Genomic DNA, 13,997 nt, shown 5'->3' on the forward strand with positions numbered 1-13,997 from the left:
ATATATATATATATATATATATATAAAGATGTCTGATTGTACATTTACCAAGCAGCTTGGTTTGGTTCTAAGCCACAGAAATGGACCGAGCGGCCCGCCGACCGAAGGCATCGGCACCAGAGGCACAGAGACGTGAAACAGACAGGACATCCCATAATAAGCCCAGCGGCTTTAAAGTGTGAAATCTTTTAACAGTTTCCGCGGATATTGCTCTCTGGTCTTTGTATGCAAAGTGCTGCACTTTACAGATGAAATCGTGCCAACAACGTTCCTCCAAACATGAGAACAAGAGGACTCCTTACATCTTATGCACAAGGTTTGCTCCCTTCATCGCTAAACAAAATACATCTCCAGCCTTTCTTTGTTTTGCCGCCACAAACCTTGTGCGTCAAACATTTTACTTACTTACTCCACCCCTTCTGCTCACAATTCCCGTTCTTGTTCTCAAATTGTCTAACAATCATTCACAGACTTGATAGAAAACTAGAGTGCTGGAACTTTAAAAAAAATAATAATTAAAAAAAATGAGGTAAGAAGGTGGTCTGGTTACAGATCATGCAGAACATCCAAACCCGCAAAATAAAAAAACAAAGGAAGGAGAGTTAGAAAAAAAACGTGCATTTAATAAAAATGAAAATAATGACTTAACACAGTTTGAGTCTTTGGTTACAAAGTAGGTTGAACAATTTTCACAGCTTTTCATCTCTTCCCCCCAAAAAACTAAACCCCAAAAGTTTGTTTTTGTCTCGACAAAAACATAAAAAAAAAAAGCCTAAAAGTAAATTAATAATTTCTTTATTGAAACATCCCATCACATATGCTATATCATAACAGGTATTGTCCTGTACAAACCCTCCTCGTTTTTAATACTTTACAAAATATACATTCAACCTGGATTTCACCTCATAAAATCTCATCTTTAGTGTTACCAGTTCTTGAGAACAATTTCAACCAAGGAACTTATTGCCTACTCATTCACGTTGGAAAAACCAAAGGATGTTATATCCGACAGATGTTAAAATACCCCAAAAAAACTAAAGTCATTTTGAATTTGTAACTTCATGACATTGTTCATTTTACATTATGAAAATAGCAGCCCTGAAATAAATAAATGAATTGCTAAAACTGAACAACTAAAGAGTATTTATTACGATTAATGTCAAAGTACAGAGGCTTTGAGAAACCAAGCATTCGATGCAGCATACATGTATTTTTAAAAAGCGGAGGTTTTCGTCTCGCTCTGATGGAGTAGAGACAGCCGATCTTGTCCTCCGCTCAAAGAGGACGTTTTCTTTTTTTTGCTGATTCCAACCAGCGCCATGTCTGGCCTTCTCCTCTTCCAGCCCTGGAGTGTTGTGGGGAAGTGGACACATGGAGGACAGTTTCAGTCTCATTTGACTTTTTCTTCGCAGGACTGCTGTTGCAACACCGTCTTCCAGCACTGTTTGTCCCCACAGTTTAAACTCACCAAGCTCGTGAACTCCCCCATCCCTCATCTCCTGCTCAAGGACAACATTCAGTTTTACGGCTCACACGCAGCCAAACACAGGACACAATAAGACTTCAAGTGTTGGTAAATGTCTTAACAATGTGAGGGCCCTGCGATGGCAGCAATGCATGCAAATGCACCGAGCAGAGCCGAGCCTTTTGCTTTAAGGGCTGCGAGGACAGTTTGTTGACATCTTTCCCCAACGAGGACATTCTGCTCCCGTCCGTGGGAGGCGTGTCTTTAAACACGGGTTTAAAGGGGAAAAAAGGGAGGGTGAGGGGGTTCACGCCGAGGTGATGTTTGGCTGATAGGAGACCCCCTGGCTCCCCTCGTGGTGAACCAGGGAGTGGGTGCTGTTTTTGATGAACGGGGGCTGGTGCAGCTGCAGCGGCGGCGACGAAAGGCAGCTGAGCTGGTTGGACAGCTGGCTGAGCTGCTGCGTGTTAGCCAGCGACTTCAGCACGGCGTTCTCGCGCTCCAGCACAGAGTTTCTCTCGTACAGCTCCTTGATCTGCTCCTTCAGCACCTCCACCTCCTCACGGACAGCGTACATCAGGTGGCTCTTCACCAAGTCCTGAGAAGAAGAAAAAGAAAGAGGAAAAAAAAAGCGATTTAGCATATAGCAAATACAAATAAAACACATTCCTGATATCTGAGATAAAGCAGTGATGTCTGATCTATTTTTAGAAACAAGTTAACGGCACAGGCACCTTCTACATGTGATTACTTATCTTAGATCGTTTCTAATCAATGACGATTGATGAAACAGTTCAAACTGCAGCTCAAAAGTCAGTTTTATAATCCAACTTGTTAACAGCGGAAAAGCTTTCATGGAAAATTAAATCATTGTTGAGGCATAACAGGAAACCTGTGCAGCCTGACCTTGTTTGTGTGTTGAAATGCAGAAAAGAAGAAAAATTACCATGGCCTGCTCAATCTTGTTATCGATGGCGACCACGCTGGCACCAGATGCACTGTGGAGAGAAAGATGGAGAGATAAGACGACTATTCAGCATTTATCATGAGCTTCAGATTCCTATCAAATATTTCATATTCACTAACAACATTAAAACACACTTCCTGGAACAACAGTCATAAATCTGGAGGCCTTTTCAGGTAAGCAGTAGAAGCTACAACATGTGAACAATAAGAGCAGATTTTGTCACTTTTCAAGTCTCAAGGCAGTTAATATTTGTAGTGACAATACTTTTAAATATTTCAGTGCCACTGGAGAATTTAGTGAAAAGAAAAACAACAGATTGAGGCTAGAGGTGAAGAGCTCACCAACTAAAACTTACTCAGTCCAGACATTCTAGATTAAAACAAAATCTCCTAAATGGATGATGAACCTTTGAACTCTGACAAAACCAAGTCTAAAAGCTGTATTTTTTATTATTTTTTTTATTTATGGGAAGGGAGGAAAACAACAGCAAATTTACAGGCAACAAAAAAATATTAAAAACAAATCTAAGTGTATTTTTTGCAGCAGTAAGCACTTCTAGATAAAGTAAATATCCAAAAGCTATGTGTCTGGAGACAAGCCTCAATCCATAATGAAGCATGGATTATACATGTGAGGGGGGAAAAATCTGTTAAATCTATAATTTTCCGTCCCCTGTAAATAGGCATTACAGTATTAGCAGGAAGTCTTCAGGTCATTTAATTGAAGCGCAACACCTCTTTTGAGCCTAAGTATAAACACCACATCATGACCTCGCTCTACCTCATAAAAAACAGACCACATTTCGACTTTTCCCCTCAATCACAATAGCAACACAAGGGACCCTTTAGTAGTGGAGGCGTGAATAGGTGTGAATAGAGAGCCAATGGAAAACAATGAAAAAAATCTGAATAGTATGATGAGAGAAAATACAATGTAACGCTATTGAAATGTAATACAAACAACTAAACGCAGGCACATGCGAGGGCAAACTTCTCAAATACAATCCAACAACTACAACCTTGATCACTTTCATTATAAATAACGTTTAAATTCATGTGTATTCACGCTTATAGGGGGTGGGAGGGTTGCATGGTCTGCTATTGAATCCATTATCTATTTACGTCCCGCGTGCAGAAGGGCACGTACAGCTCCGCTTGGAGCCCCCAGACCGCAAATGACAACCACACAGCAAACAGATGCCACATTTTAAGCGAAAATTAGGAGTACGTGTCCCAACCAGACACAAACCAGGCTGCTGTTCAAACACACAAAGTGGATGGCTTAACCGGAGAGCAACAGGAGCCGACTGAGAGTGAGAGACGCGTAACAGGAGATTAAAAATAATTGTAAAAAAGTTTACCACATGGAGGTAAAAGCGGGATCGTTTACCTGACGCATCTGGATCTGTACCGCATCAGCCTGCCTGAATGCGGAGAAGTTGTTCCCGGCGAGCAGGGAAGACTGTAACTCATCATGCAGCGCATGCTTCTGCTTCTTCAGATAGTTTTTTTTATTAAAAAGTTTACAACCGAGCGAGGTTCAAAACACGAACGAGTGTGGTTTGAACACGAAGCGAGAGTTTCTTAAACCCCCGCTGGATCACATGGTCAGAGTGTAGGGAGGCGGAGTCCAGCCATGCGCTCCTCCTTCCCTGCTCGCTTCGGCTCTTGAAGGAATACATCCACTGCCACCGTGTGCCAAGAAGCTTTCTGAAGTACAGCACGACTCATTCTAAAGACTCGGTGATAATTTAACAAGAAGAAAAAAAAGAAGAGGCAATGCTTTGCATGTAGAGGCAGCGCTAGTCAAGCTGAGCCTGTTTTTTGTGTAACGGACATGCTGAAACTGTTTTAGTAACCAAATTATCCATTTTCCACTACAACCTGGAGGCTTTTTCTGCTTCCTACAATGCATTACTTTCGTTTCTAGGTCATCTTCTTCCTAGGTCTTCTTTCCTTTATCGCCATTTTTGAAATTATACAAATGAAAGCTAATAGAAAATGTTTCAACCAGGTCAATTGATTTAAACCAATTGATTTAAGCCAGCCATTGTCTCTACACCAGTGGTGTCAAATGCCAGTGTCCAACAACTTTCAGATGTGTCCCTTGTCCTGAATTTCACGTGTCTCGATCAAGATTTGTGGCAGCAGAAGACATTCCTCCCTTTGAAGTAGGCACATACACATCTGGGACAAGCAACGAGAGGGAATGTCCACAAGATCTTGCTGGAATGTGTTTTCATCAATAACAAAACACAAAAGCTATGCAGGTTGAATCAGATTAACAAGTTAAGCAACTTAGAGATGTGTCCAGAAGGAGTTACAGAAAATGTTAGGAGGAGAGAAAAGAACATTCCTATTTGGCGTTCAAGAAAAACACAGTAAATTGTACATTTAATTCAATGAGGAAGACATGTGGTGGTTTATATAAGAACCACTTGCTGAGTTACCCTCCTCGTGGACCTTCCCTGCAGTCTGCAGCAGCGTACATTTGCACCGGTTCTCTCCTTACAGGAAAGTCACCAGGACAAGGCGACACATTCCAGCTCAGGACACCTCAGGACCCGAACATCTGTAGCTGAGCAGCCCTCACGCTGGGACAACACACAGCTAGCTAACTATATTCACAAAGTCTGCTTTAATCGTCCTTTACACCATCTTTATGTGCTGCCACACTTCATGATACACATGGAAAGTATCTCCTATCCCTCTCAACCACAGCATTACTTTACATGATTGGTTTATAGTTTCAGAAACGCAATGTGTTTTTTATTAAAACCACAGATGAACCAGCACACGTCCCCGATCCCTAAAGCCCACAAACAGGCACTGTGGGGGAGGCAGCTGAATAAATCAAGGCTTGGGGCTTACGTCTCCCCCCCTCTCTTCGTATTTCAAAACAATAACTGGAGGATGGGGGCTGACGACTCACTGTTATTCTCTTACAGATGCAAACAGCTCTATTTTGGCAAAAATTGATTAAAAGCACACAGTTCAGCAGTTCCACCAGAGGGGGGCAGTAGAGGTCCCAATCAACAGGCACACAATAAGTGAAAAGCAGTAAGTTCCCATTTAATGAAAATTCTCTATAAGATATCATTCAAGCCAATTTATGCATAACATTTTTATAGAAACATTTAATATCTTGATACTTTCTATTCACTGTTTATTAGGAGCTACAGAGAATCTCTCTGTTTTAAGTAGCAGAAAAAGTAAACAAAAGCGTGACCCCATCACTCTACCGAGACGACCCCTCAACACTCTGTTCAACTAATGACCATCCCATCTGAAAACAAAGGAGCAGCAGTTTAGAAGCCTGGAAATCCTATATGTTCACATCTATCTGCATCAATTACATCAAGTCAACAGAGGAACAACTACTCAAGTTTAGAAACTTATTTCTGAAAGGTTGAAGCTTTATGACGATAGTTGCATGTTTCATAAAATAAATTTAAGTTATATTTTTTAATCTATCAAGTACTTTCCTGTTTATTTTTCAAGCTCTTCAAATGCTTGAAGCTGTTCAAATGTGAGATGCTTACAAAACAAAGTCTGCTACAGTTTCCCTTAAGTAATTAAACAATACTGTAAGAAATAAATTTAAATGGTCAAAAAGCTGTGGTCAAGAGACATTTCACTTTTTAACCTCCCCATATCCCTACAAAGAGAGTGGGATTGTAAATTTTTTATTATTATCTTACATGTATTATGCACAAAGATGAGTTACTTGGGGATAGGACTTAATAAGCAGCAGCTTTTTCCTACTCATTTTAAACTAAAAATTAAAGTTTGTTTTGTGTTTAATTATTATAGTTATCTAGAAATAAAAACAGGAACTTGTTAGAAATAAAAATGTTTCATTTTGATGTAAAATGGCATGTTTTTTTTTACATTTCAATCTCCATCATTGAGTTAAAACCCACAGAAAACACAAAAGACTTCATGCCTGCTACAGCAGCATGGATGCTGAATGGTTGTTGCTCTCCTTCAACATGCCATCTTTTTAATATTCAGTGTCCTCCACATAATCACTAACCAAGAAACAGCAAAGACTGAACAAACTAGGACATGCAGGAGTAAAATGTCATTTTTCCTACAGTCAAATCAGTTATGGGTGGTAGGTGTGTCTGCTGTCACCAAGCTTCCTCAGAAAAAGGCCTCAGGCTGCATCATGGAGCTGAATCACTAAACTGACATTAGCAACTGTGTCCCAATGTGACACACTGGAAGCAGACCAGCATGTGTAAGACATGGACAACTCCGGTAAGTGCAGAAGTGGATGATGGGAGTACAAGGGGTTTCATACCGGCAAAGATAAGACTTTACCCATTCCTGTCCATTTAATCCTTTTATGGAAGCCCCAGTTATTTCAGGCTGATTAGGGGCTAAAATAATGACCAGCAGGGAAGTTTTATGTTGGCTTCTGAGCAACCTCAGCTGCTCCTGGAGAAACCCTAAAGGAGCTACAGAGTAACACGATCACCAAACTCCAACAGAACAGTGGGGGATCTCAGGGGGTCCTCCAGCCTGAAATAGCAGTTCTTGAGGTGTTAGCTTAAATATTGAAAAGTGAAAGAGTACTTTTTTCCCCTTAGTCTTCTTATTTTGTCATTTACAATGTTTCAGGACAAACATATTTTAACATCAGGCAAAGATAACCTGAATAAAAGGTAATTGCCTCCTAAACCCAAGAACTAGTTGTGCCACCCTTGGGGGAAACAACTGGCAACAAGTGTGATGACATGCAATTAGTCTCCAACAACACTGTGGAAGAATTTTGGTCAACTCTGTCCACTCCTCTTTGCCAAATTATTTTAATTTAGGGTTCTCAAGCAAGAACAGCCTGTTTAATAACCATTTAAATGCGCACTTTGACTAGGCCACTCCAAAACATTCTTTCAGAGGTGGACTTACTGATTTACTTTGAATTTTGCCTCCTAAGCCAAACAAACTGATCACAAACTGATGGTTGAACATTTTCCTTCAGTATTTTCTGATAAGAGAACACAATTTATGGTTCCAGCAATTACATGCAGGTCCTCCATGTCCTGAACCAGCAAAGCAGCCCTCGGCCATCACACTGCCACCACCATGTATGCCCATAGGTATGATTACCTCTTTCTGTAGTAATATTCAACAAGATAGACAATGCATTATAACCTTTTTTTTTTTTTTATAATTTTTATTTTTTTTTTACCCCTCCAGGGGGTCTTTTGTGGGCTCTAGTGTCCCTTATATGACAGTAGGCTGACAGGAAATGGGGAGGGAGAGGGGGGAAGACATGCGGCAAATGTCGTCGGGTCCGGGAGTCGAACCCGCGACGACCGCGTCGAGGACTCAAGGCCTCCAAATGTGGGTCGCGCTAACCCCTACGCCACCACGGCACGCCCACAATGCATTATAACCTTATACGCAGCATATGAGGTCAACTTTGTTTTTGTTTTTTTTAGATATTTTCTACATCATGGAGAAGAGCTGGGAAACAGTAGTGTTAACATTACTTTGTTTCATGTTTGCACTTTTAAGTAGTATTAAAAATGGGTGAAAGTGTCATTAATAATCAAAGTCTTGCAACAAAAAAGACAGAAATCTTCAAATGCACAGTACAGTAAGTGCCTCTGTATCCAATTCCACCACTTTTTTTAAGCCATAGTGATTTGGGCCAACTTTTTGACTCCTTCTGGATTAAAAGCCCACTGGAATGTGTTAAGTGTAATAGAGTTACACTTGAGGCTTTAATAGGAAAGTTCTGGCAGCTCACTGCAAACAAGCCTCTGTATTCAGTGAAGCAATTATCACAAAATCAAGGGTTTATCCTCTCTCTCTTTCTCTACGGTTTGAGTCACAATATTATCTCTGAGAGCTTTTGCTGGAAAAACAATGAGCAAACTGCAGATCACATCTGTTTATCCACTGCGGGCTGCATTTGATTATCTGTAAATAAGCATTAGTATTACTATGTTTTGGACATTAGATCATGAAAATGAGCAAATGACAACCAAATGCTGAATTTTTATAGCAAATGAAACTTCAGCAGCGAGTTCAAAATGTAACAGTCAGCCAAATATCCAGTTAATTTACAAAAACAACAACAAAAAATAAATTGCAAGACATTTTTAAGAACAATTCAGCGACCAACTTTGTGCATACCAATTAGTCCTAACTGTAATAAAAACTGCAACAATAGTAATTTTTATAAATATTATTCACACTTAACACCTATTCTGTCAAACTGATCCTGGCAGAGTCAAAGAAATGTGATAACAGTTAAAACACAACAGATGTATAGAATTTTGTTCAAAGTTTTGCATTAAATTCCTTTTTTTTTGAGAGGAAAAATGTTTATTTGTCGTGTGTTAAAAATATTAATTAAACTTAAGGTTGAGTGCTAAATTTTCAACCTTCAACCTTCTCATTTCAACCTTAGCTAATGTTGAAATGAGATTTTAAAAAATCTCAAGCTGGGTTTTAACAGTGTACAGGAAACATGTCGGATATCTTTATGAAAATGCTTTGTTTTTTTACATGGTTGTGTTGGAAAGAGGAGAATCCCTGCTGGGCAGAAATTTCCTAGAGCAATGCAGGTCAAAAGTCACTTCAATTTCCAGAGATGAAGCAGACGGAGTGAAAACTCCACACAGTACTATCATTTAGACATGTTGTGTGTTGAGCAAGTGGAGTTATCGTTGATGCTTAAAATCGCCATCCATCAATTCCCGTCTGCACAGAAAAAGCTTGTTAAAGCTGAAACGAGACCCCTGCTCCATGTCATGTTGCGCCATATGCATCAAAGCTCTGCAGTCAGAGATTTCGCTGGAGGGGGTCTTCTACACAACCGCCGAGTAATCCGTTCAAAACTGGGCTCTTATTGAACAGAGAGATCCCGAAAGTAAAAATGGGTTAGGTCCTCTGAGGATATGTCTCAGGGCCTGTTAGCAATTACAGTGTTCCTGACTGCGGGCATGCTTTCCATTTGTGTGCAGCGAGAGCAACTCCAACTGACAATGTTTAAACAAATGCAGAAGAAACTATGAAATAAACGCTTCATAAAATACACACAGACTAAAAAGTGGAGTTTTAAAAAGCTGCACATTAGCTCATAAAGGAGCCAACTACCAGAGTTCTGGCTTGTCAGCATAAAAAATGTGAAACTTCAGCTTTTTATCCACTAACTTTGCTCCTCGACCTACAGGTAAATGTTTCTGTGTCGTAAATAGCGGCCACATTCATGGTCTGCATCAAATAAGGCTTTAGAACTCGGGTGACAGCTACTGATTAAGCTCACTTAGAGAAAATCTAAATCCACAGTCATAAAGTTGATGATTGTAGAAAGAAGGCAGTAAAAGGGTTTCTGCTGCTGAATATTGGGACAATTGACCCCCTTTACAACCAATCCATTCAGCAAGCTAATGCTTCCCTGGAGTGTTTACCAATGCAGACTATAACTTAGAAAATGAAGTCATTCTTTGAAGTCAAAATTTAATCTGTTACCAGAGATAAAAGTCCTAATGTGTAGGGTCAAATAACCATTTAGGATTTTAGGATAGCATGCATCCAATCATGTATCCCAGGCACTTTTATGGAAAATTAGAGGTTGTCAATCTGTTGAAGGGACAAGCCTCGGAAAAATAAATCCATCTCGTTTATTATCATACAAATTCACAAGTTTTAACTTGAAAATAATACTTTCATTAAAAAAAGACCGTTATTCAGAATATAAGTAATATTATTAACAGGCACATAATATTCAGTAGCTCTTCAAGGTTCAAGACACAGGGAGAGAAATGTGAAGAAAAAAAAATAGTATTTGTAGGTAATGAGTATAATAACATTTAAAATATTTTGACAAAAGAAACAGTCACAACTTACTGTTTCTTTTGTCTATTTTAGTGAGCCAGTTTCCTAGAGTAAGTTGGGTAGCAATGGGCAACATCACATCATGTATTGTTAAATCGAAAACTGTGATAAAAACTCTTTGTTCTTTCGGTGCACGTCTATTCGCAGTTTAATATTTTCAGATTTTTCTGTTCAAAGCTAAACTTGGCTTGTCTCATATTTTTCTGTACAGCATATCTAAACTATTTGACAGAAAGCAGCTTGGGGAGCTGAAATATCTTGGCACAATGCTGGCTGACATGCTATTGGATGGCGTTTGCATAGCAGCCAATCCAGGTGCGGCAGTCATTTACCTTGGCACTGATAGGCTCAAGAGCTTAGAAAAGAAAAAAATGTGGATATTAGCTTCTGTGGTAGAGCAAAGTTGATTAAATAAAGTTTTGAATGATACTTTTATAATTATTGGAAAGATGGGCACAAAGCATCAGAATTATATTTTAATTAGTTGTCAATCCCTAATTTGAGATTTCTACATTTAGCTTATTTGATTCCATGCGATGGCTTTCTTGAAAGTCTGCAGGCTGGGTAAAAACCTTAATGTTGTGTAGTGCTGAATACAAATGCAGGCCAAAACTTTACACTTTTATTCATCATAAACTGTGACACTTATGCATCTTTTTACTGTAGTGCTACAATTATGCACGACAGTGTGTCAGTCTATTACATAAATACATAATAAAACACATTGAACCTTGTGGTTCTAACCTTCCAAAACGTTCTGCAAGGCACCGCACTTGCTGCTTCTAATCTACAGTATGTATCTATGACTATTTGGCATGCAGTCTTACTGTCGCACTTTTTCAGACAACTTAGGTCACTTTAATTACCATTCTTTAAAGCAGCTCAGCTATTTCACATGAGTGCAGTTGTAGCATATACTAGCAAGTGAATCTGTAAAGACAAAGGCATGCACATGTTGATCCTCGCACTGCTGGAGAAACCTGAATTAATTATATTTGATGAGAAAGCCCACAACCGAATTCAAGTTTTAAATTACTCACAAATCAATCACTGAGAAGAATGCTCTTCCATGCCCTCAGTCTGTTTGTGAGAAATGCCCCATTCACTCCCAACAAGTCCAACCTTGCAGGAGAGCTGGCCCAGGACAAAGGAAGTTGGAATGAGGCGTCTCCCACAGGTTTACCTGCGGTTAGTTGAAAAGTTTTGAATAAAGCTGCTCTGTTATAGAGCCTGAAGGCAAACAAGAGCTGGAAGAGGAACAAACAGTCTTTCTAGCTGAGAGGACAGACACACACACGCTTGCTCAACTGCTACTGTTTCTCCTACATAAACATCGATGGATTGTTGGGATGGATAAGGCTTCTATATAATCACAGCAAAATAAAGACTAAGACCTTGTGGAATATCTTAACGTTTAAATTAAGACTGTCAATAAAAGTGTCCTGTGTCAGTATAAATTAGTTTGGAACACTGAAGCAAAACTTATACTGTGAACAATTTTACAGAAGCAAAAATAACTTAGAGACTTGAAATTGAAATAATCAGGACAGGATTTCTTTTAATCAAAAAACTTTTCACTAGTCCTGTTTGGTCAAGAATGAGTCTGAATCAAAAGCACAAAAAATGTTGATACTATCGTTTAAAGAAGCAAGCTAGCCACAAATATTTGTATATTCAAGAATTTAAATTACAGAAAAAAAAAAATAACATTTTCCAATGTATTTTTCTTGCAAGCCAATTTGGCCTGAGAGGTGCTGGAACCAAATTGTGACCAGTCAGAAGTCCACTTCCAAGTAATAACCAACAGGCGTTCCTTTGCCGAATAAACTGATATAATTAAACAGGAATCTTCACGCTTTTGAGTTGCTGCTGTTCACGCTGAATAACAAACTGGAAGTGGGTAATAAACAGATGTGGGTGAGGTAGCCAAAAGTTGTACACAAGCAGGAGTAGCACTACTTCAATATATTTTTACTCAAGTACAAGTAAAATATCATTTGGGCTTTTTTGTAACCAAAATACATTTAGTAAAAAGGCCACTCCAGTACTGAGTCTTCGGGTATTATGGCTTAATCAAAACACCTGATTGAATTAGTGAAAAAGACGATCATACAAACCAAAACTAATTTGTTCTTAGGAAGCATAACGTTCACAAGTCCAGTGTGCAAACCACCAGCTTTGTCGTCGGAGCATAAAAATGACTCCAGACACTATAGCTTTTCTTTCTTTGTAAATGCAATTTGCTTTTTCAGAGCTCCTGAACTTACAATACAATAAGGAACGATAAAGTTAGGAATCTGCATTTTTCAAACATCAAGTTGCAAATATGGTTTTACAAGCAGGAAAACCAGCTGAATGTTTAAAACCAATTTAAATGCCGTCAAGCATGTTGGCTTGACGGCATTTAAAGGATGTTCTAAATAGTGAAAAAAATTGTTACACAGATTATTTTTTAACATGTTTTCAGAAACTCTGCCTTTTATATCTAACATTTATAACATGTGAAATTAGATGTCATGTTGACATCTAATTTCAAAGAATGTAAATTATCCTTAAAAACCAAATTATTATTTTTGAATATTGAAATAGTTTTCCTGTTTTTTTAAATTAAGATGTCAAAGAGAAAAGTTTAAGCTAGTTGGACTGAAAAAAGATATTCAAGTCTCCTTAAATGAAGAAACAATGACTTCCCCAACAACTGAGATACTCCTTAGGATGGAAATTTTGTTGCAAAGGGGTGAAAGTAGTGCAGGGTCTGGTTTAGCCAGCCAGTTCAGGCCACACACGTGTGTGTAAACACACCCGAGCTCATAGCTATCGCTGATGGGCTTTGACCCCGTAATCTGCTAAGCCGGAAAGCCTGATAGAAAGCAATGGATGGGTTCCTGCATTTATGAAGAACAGCGAAGACAAAAGGGAGGAGAAACATGGGAGGAAAGAGAAACACATGTAGACTGCGATGGCTTAAGACATACAGGAATTTGAGTGAGATTTATGAGAACTGAAAAATAGGGACAGAGAAGAGACTGACAGCAGATTTTTAAGATTTACATGCAACAATAAAATGCATTTCTGGAAGCGTGAACAAAGAAATCTTGAAATGTTGTGAGAAGGATCAGTTTTCCTGTGTGAAGTCTGACAAATATGGTCCAAAATTTAAAGTGTACAGAAATATGATGCTGCAATGGGAGAGATCTATGATGACTCTTCTGCAGTTTTGAGTTCTTATGAAATAGGAAATGTTCAGACAGAACTATGTTCTTGTATCTGTTCTTGGAGCACAAGTACAGGCCTCAACTCTAAAAAGAAGGATGGAAAAAACGTGTATTCTGTTTAATGATCCCTTGAGAGTGACATTTTTAACTCAATAAAATTTAAAAGCATTAAATGCATGTTATACATATTATAATACCCATCACAGAAATATTTCATTGAAGTAGCTTTATAAAAAAAGCTCCTGATAGCGTGAGAATCTCATACAGCCCAAAGGAATCAGATCGAATTAAATAGTCCAGTGAGCTAAATTACACAGGAACAAAGTTATAATTAGAGATTTTTTTTCAAGCATCACTAGCATTAGTGGAGGACAGCAAATAATATGTCTCTGTTGGATACTAGTCTCCAAGCAAAGGGCTTAGTCAAGTGTCGCCACAGTATATTATACGATCTTTTAATTTATGGTTGAGCATGAACTGTCTTTTTTTTACCC

At 38.8% G+C, this 13,997-nt stretch overlaps 1 protein-coding gene across 1 annotated transcript in view; it reads right to left on the bottom strand.

The window, feature by feature from the left end:
• Window positions 1–456: 456 nt before the first annotated feature.
• tsc22d2 (TSC22 domain family 2) overlaps window positions 457–13,997 on the bottom strand; it is a 36,441-nt gene continuing 22,900 nt past the window's right edge. The window contains exons 2-3 of the mRNA XM_032571641.1: window positions 2,412–2,463; window positions 457–2,063 (exon numbers count right to left, since the gene is read on the bottom strand). Coding sequence (XP_032427532.1) covers window positions 1,773–2,063; window positions 2,412–2,463 — 343 coding nt within the window. The 3' untranslated portion in view covers window positions 457–1,772. The remainder of the gene's footprint in view (window positions 2,064–2,411; window positions 2,464–13,997) is intronic.

This window comes from Xiphophorus hellerii, chromosome 9 (genome assembly GCF_003331165.1).
Source record: "Xiphophorus hellerii strain 12219 chromosome 9, Xiphophorus_hellerii-4.1, whole genome shotgun sequence".
Classification (NCBI taxonomy): Eukaryota; Metazoa; Chordata; class Actinopteri; order Cyprinodontiformes; family Poeciliidae; genus Xiphophorus; species Xiphophorus hellerii.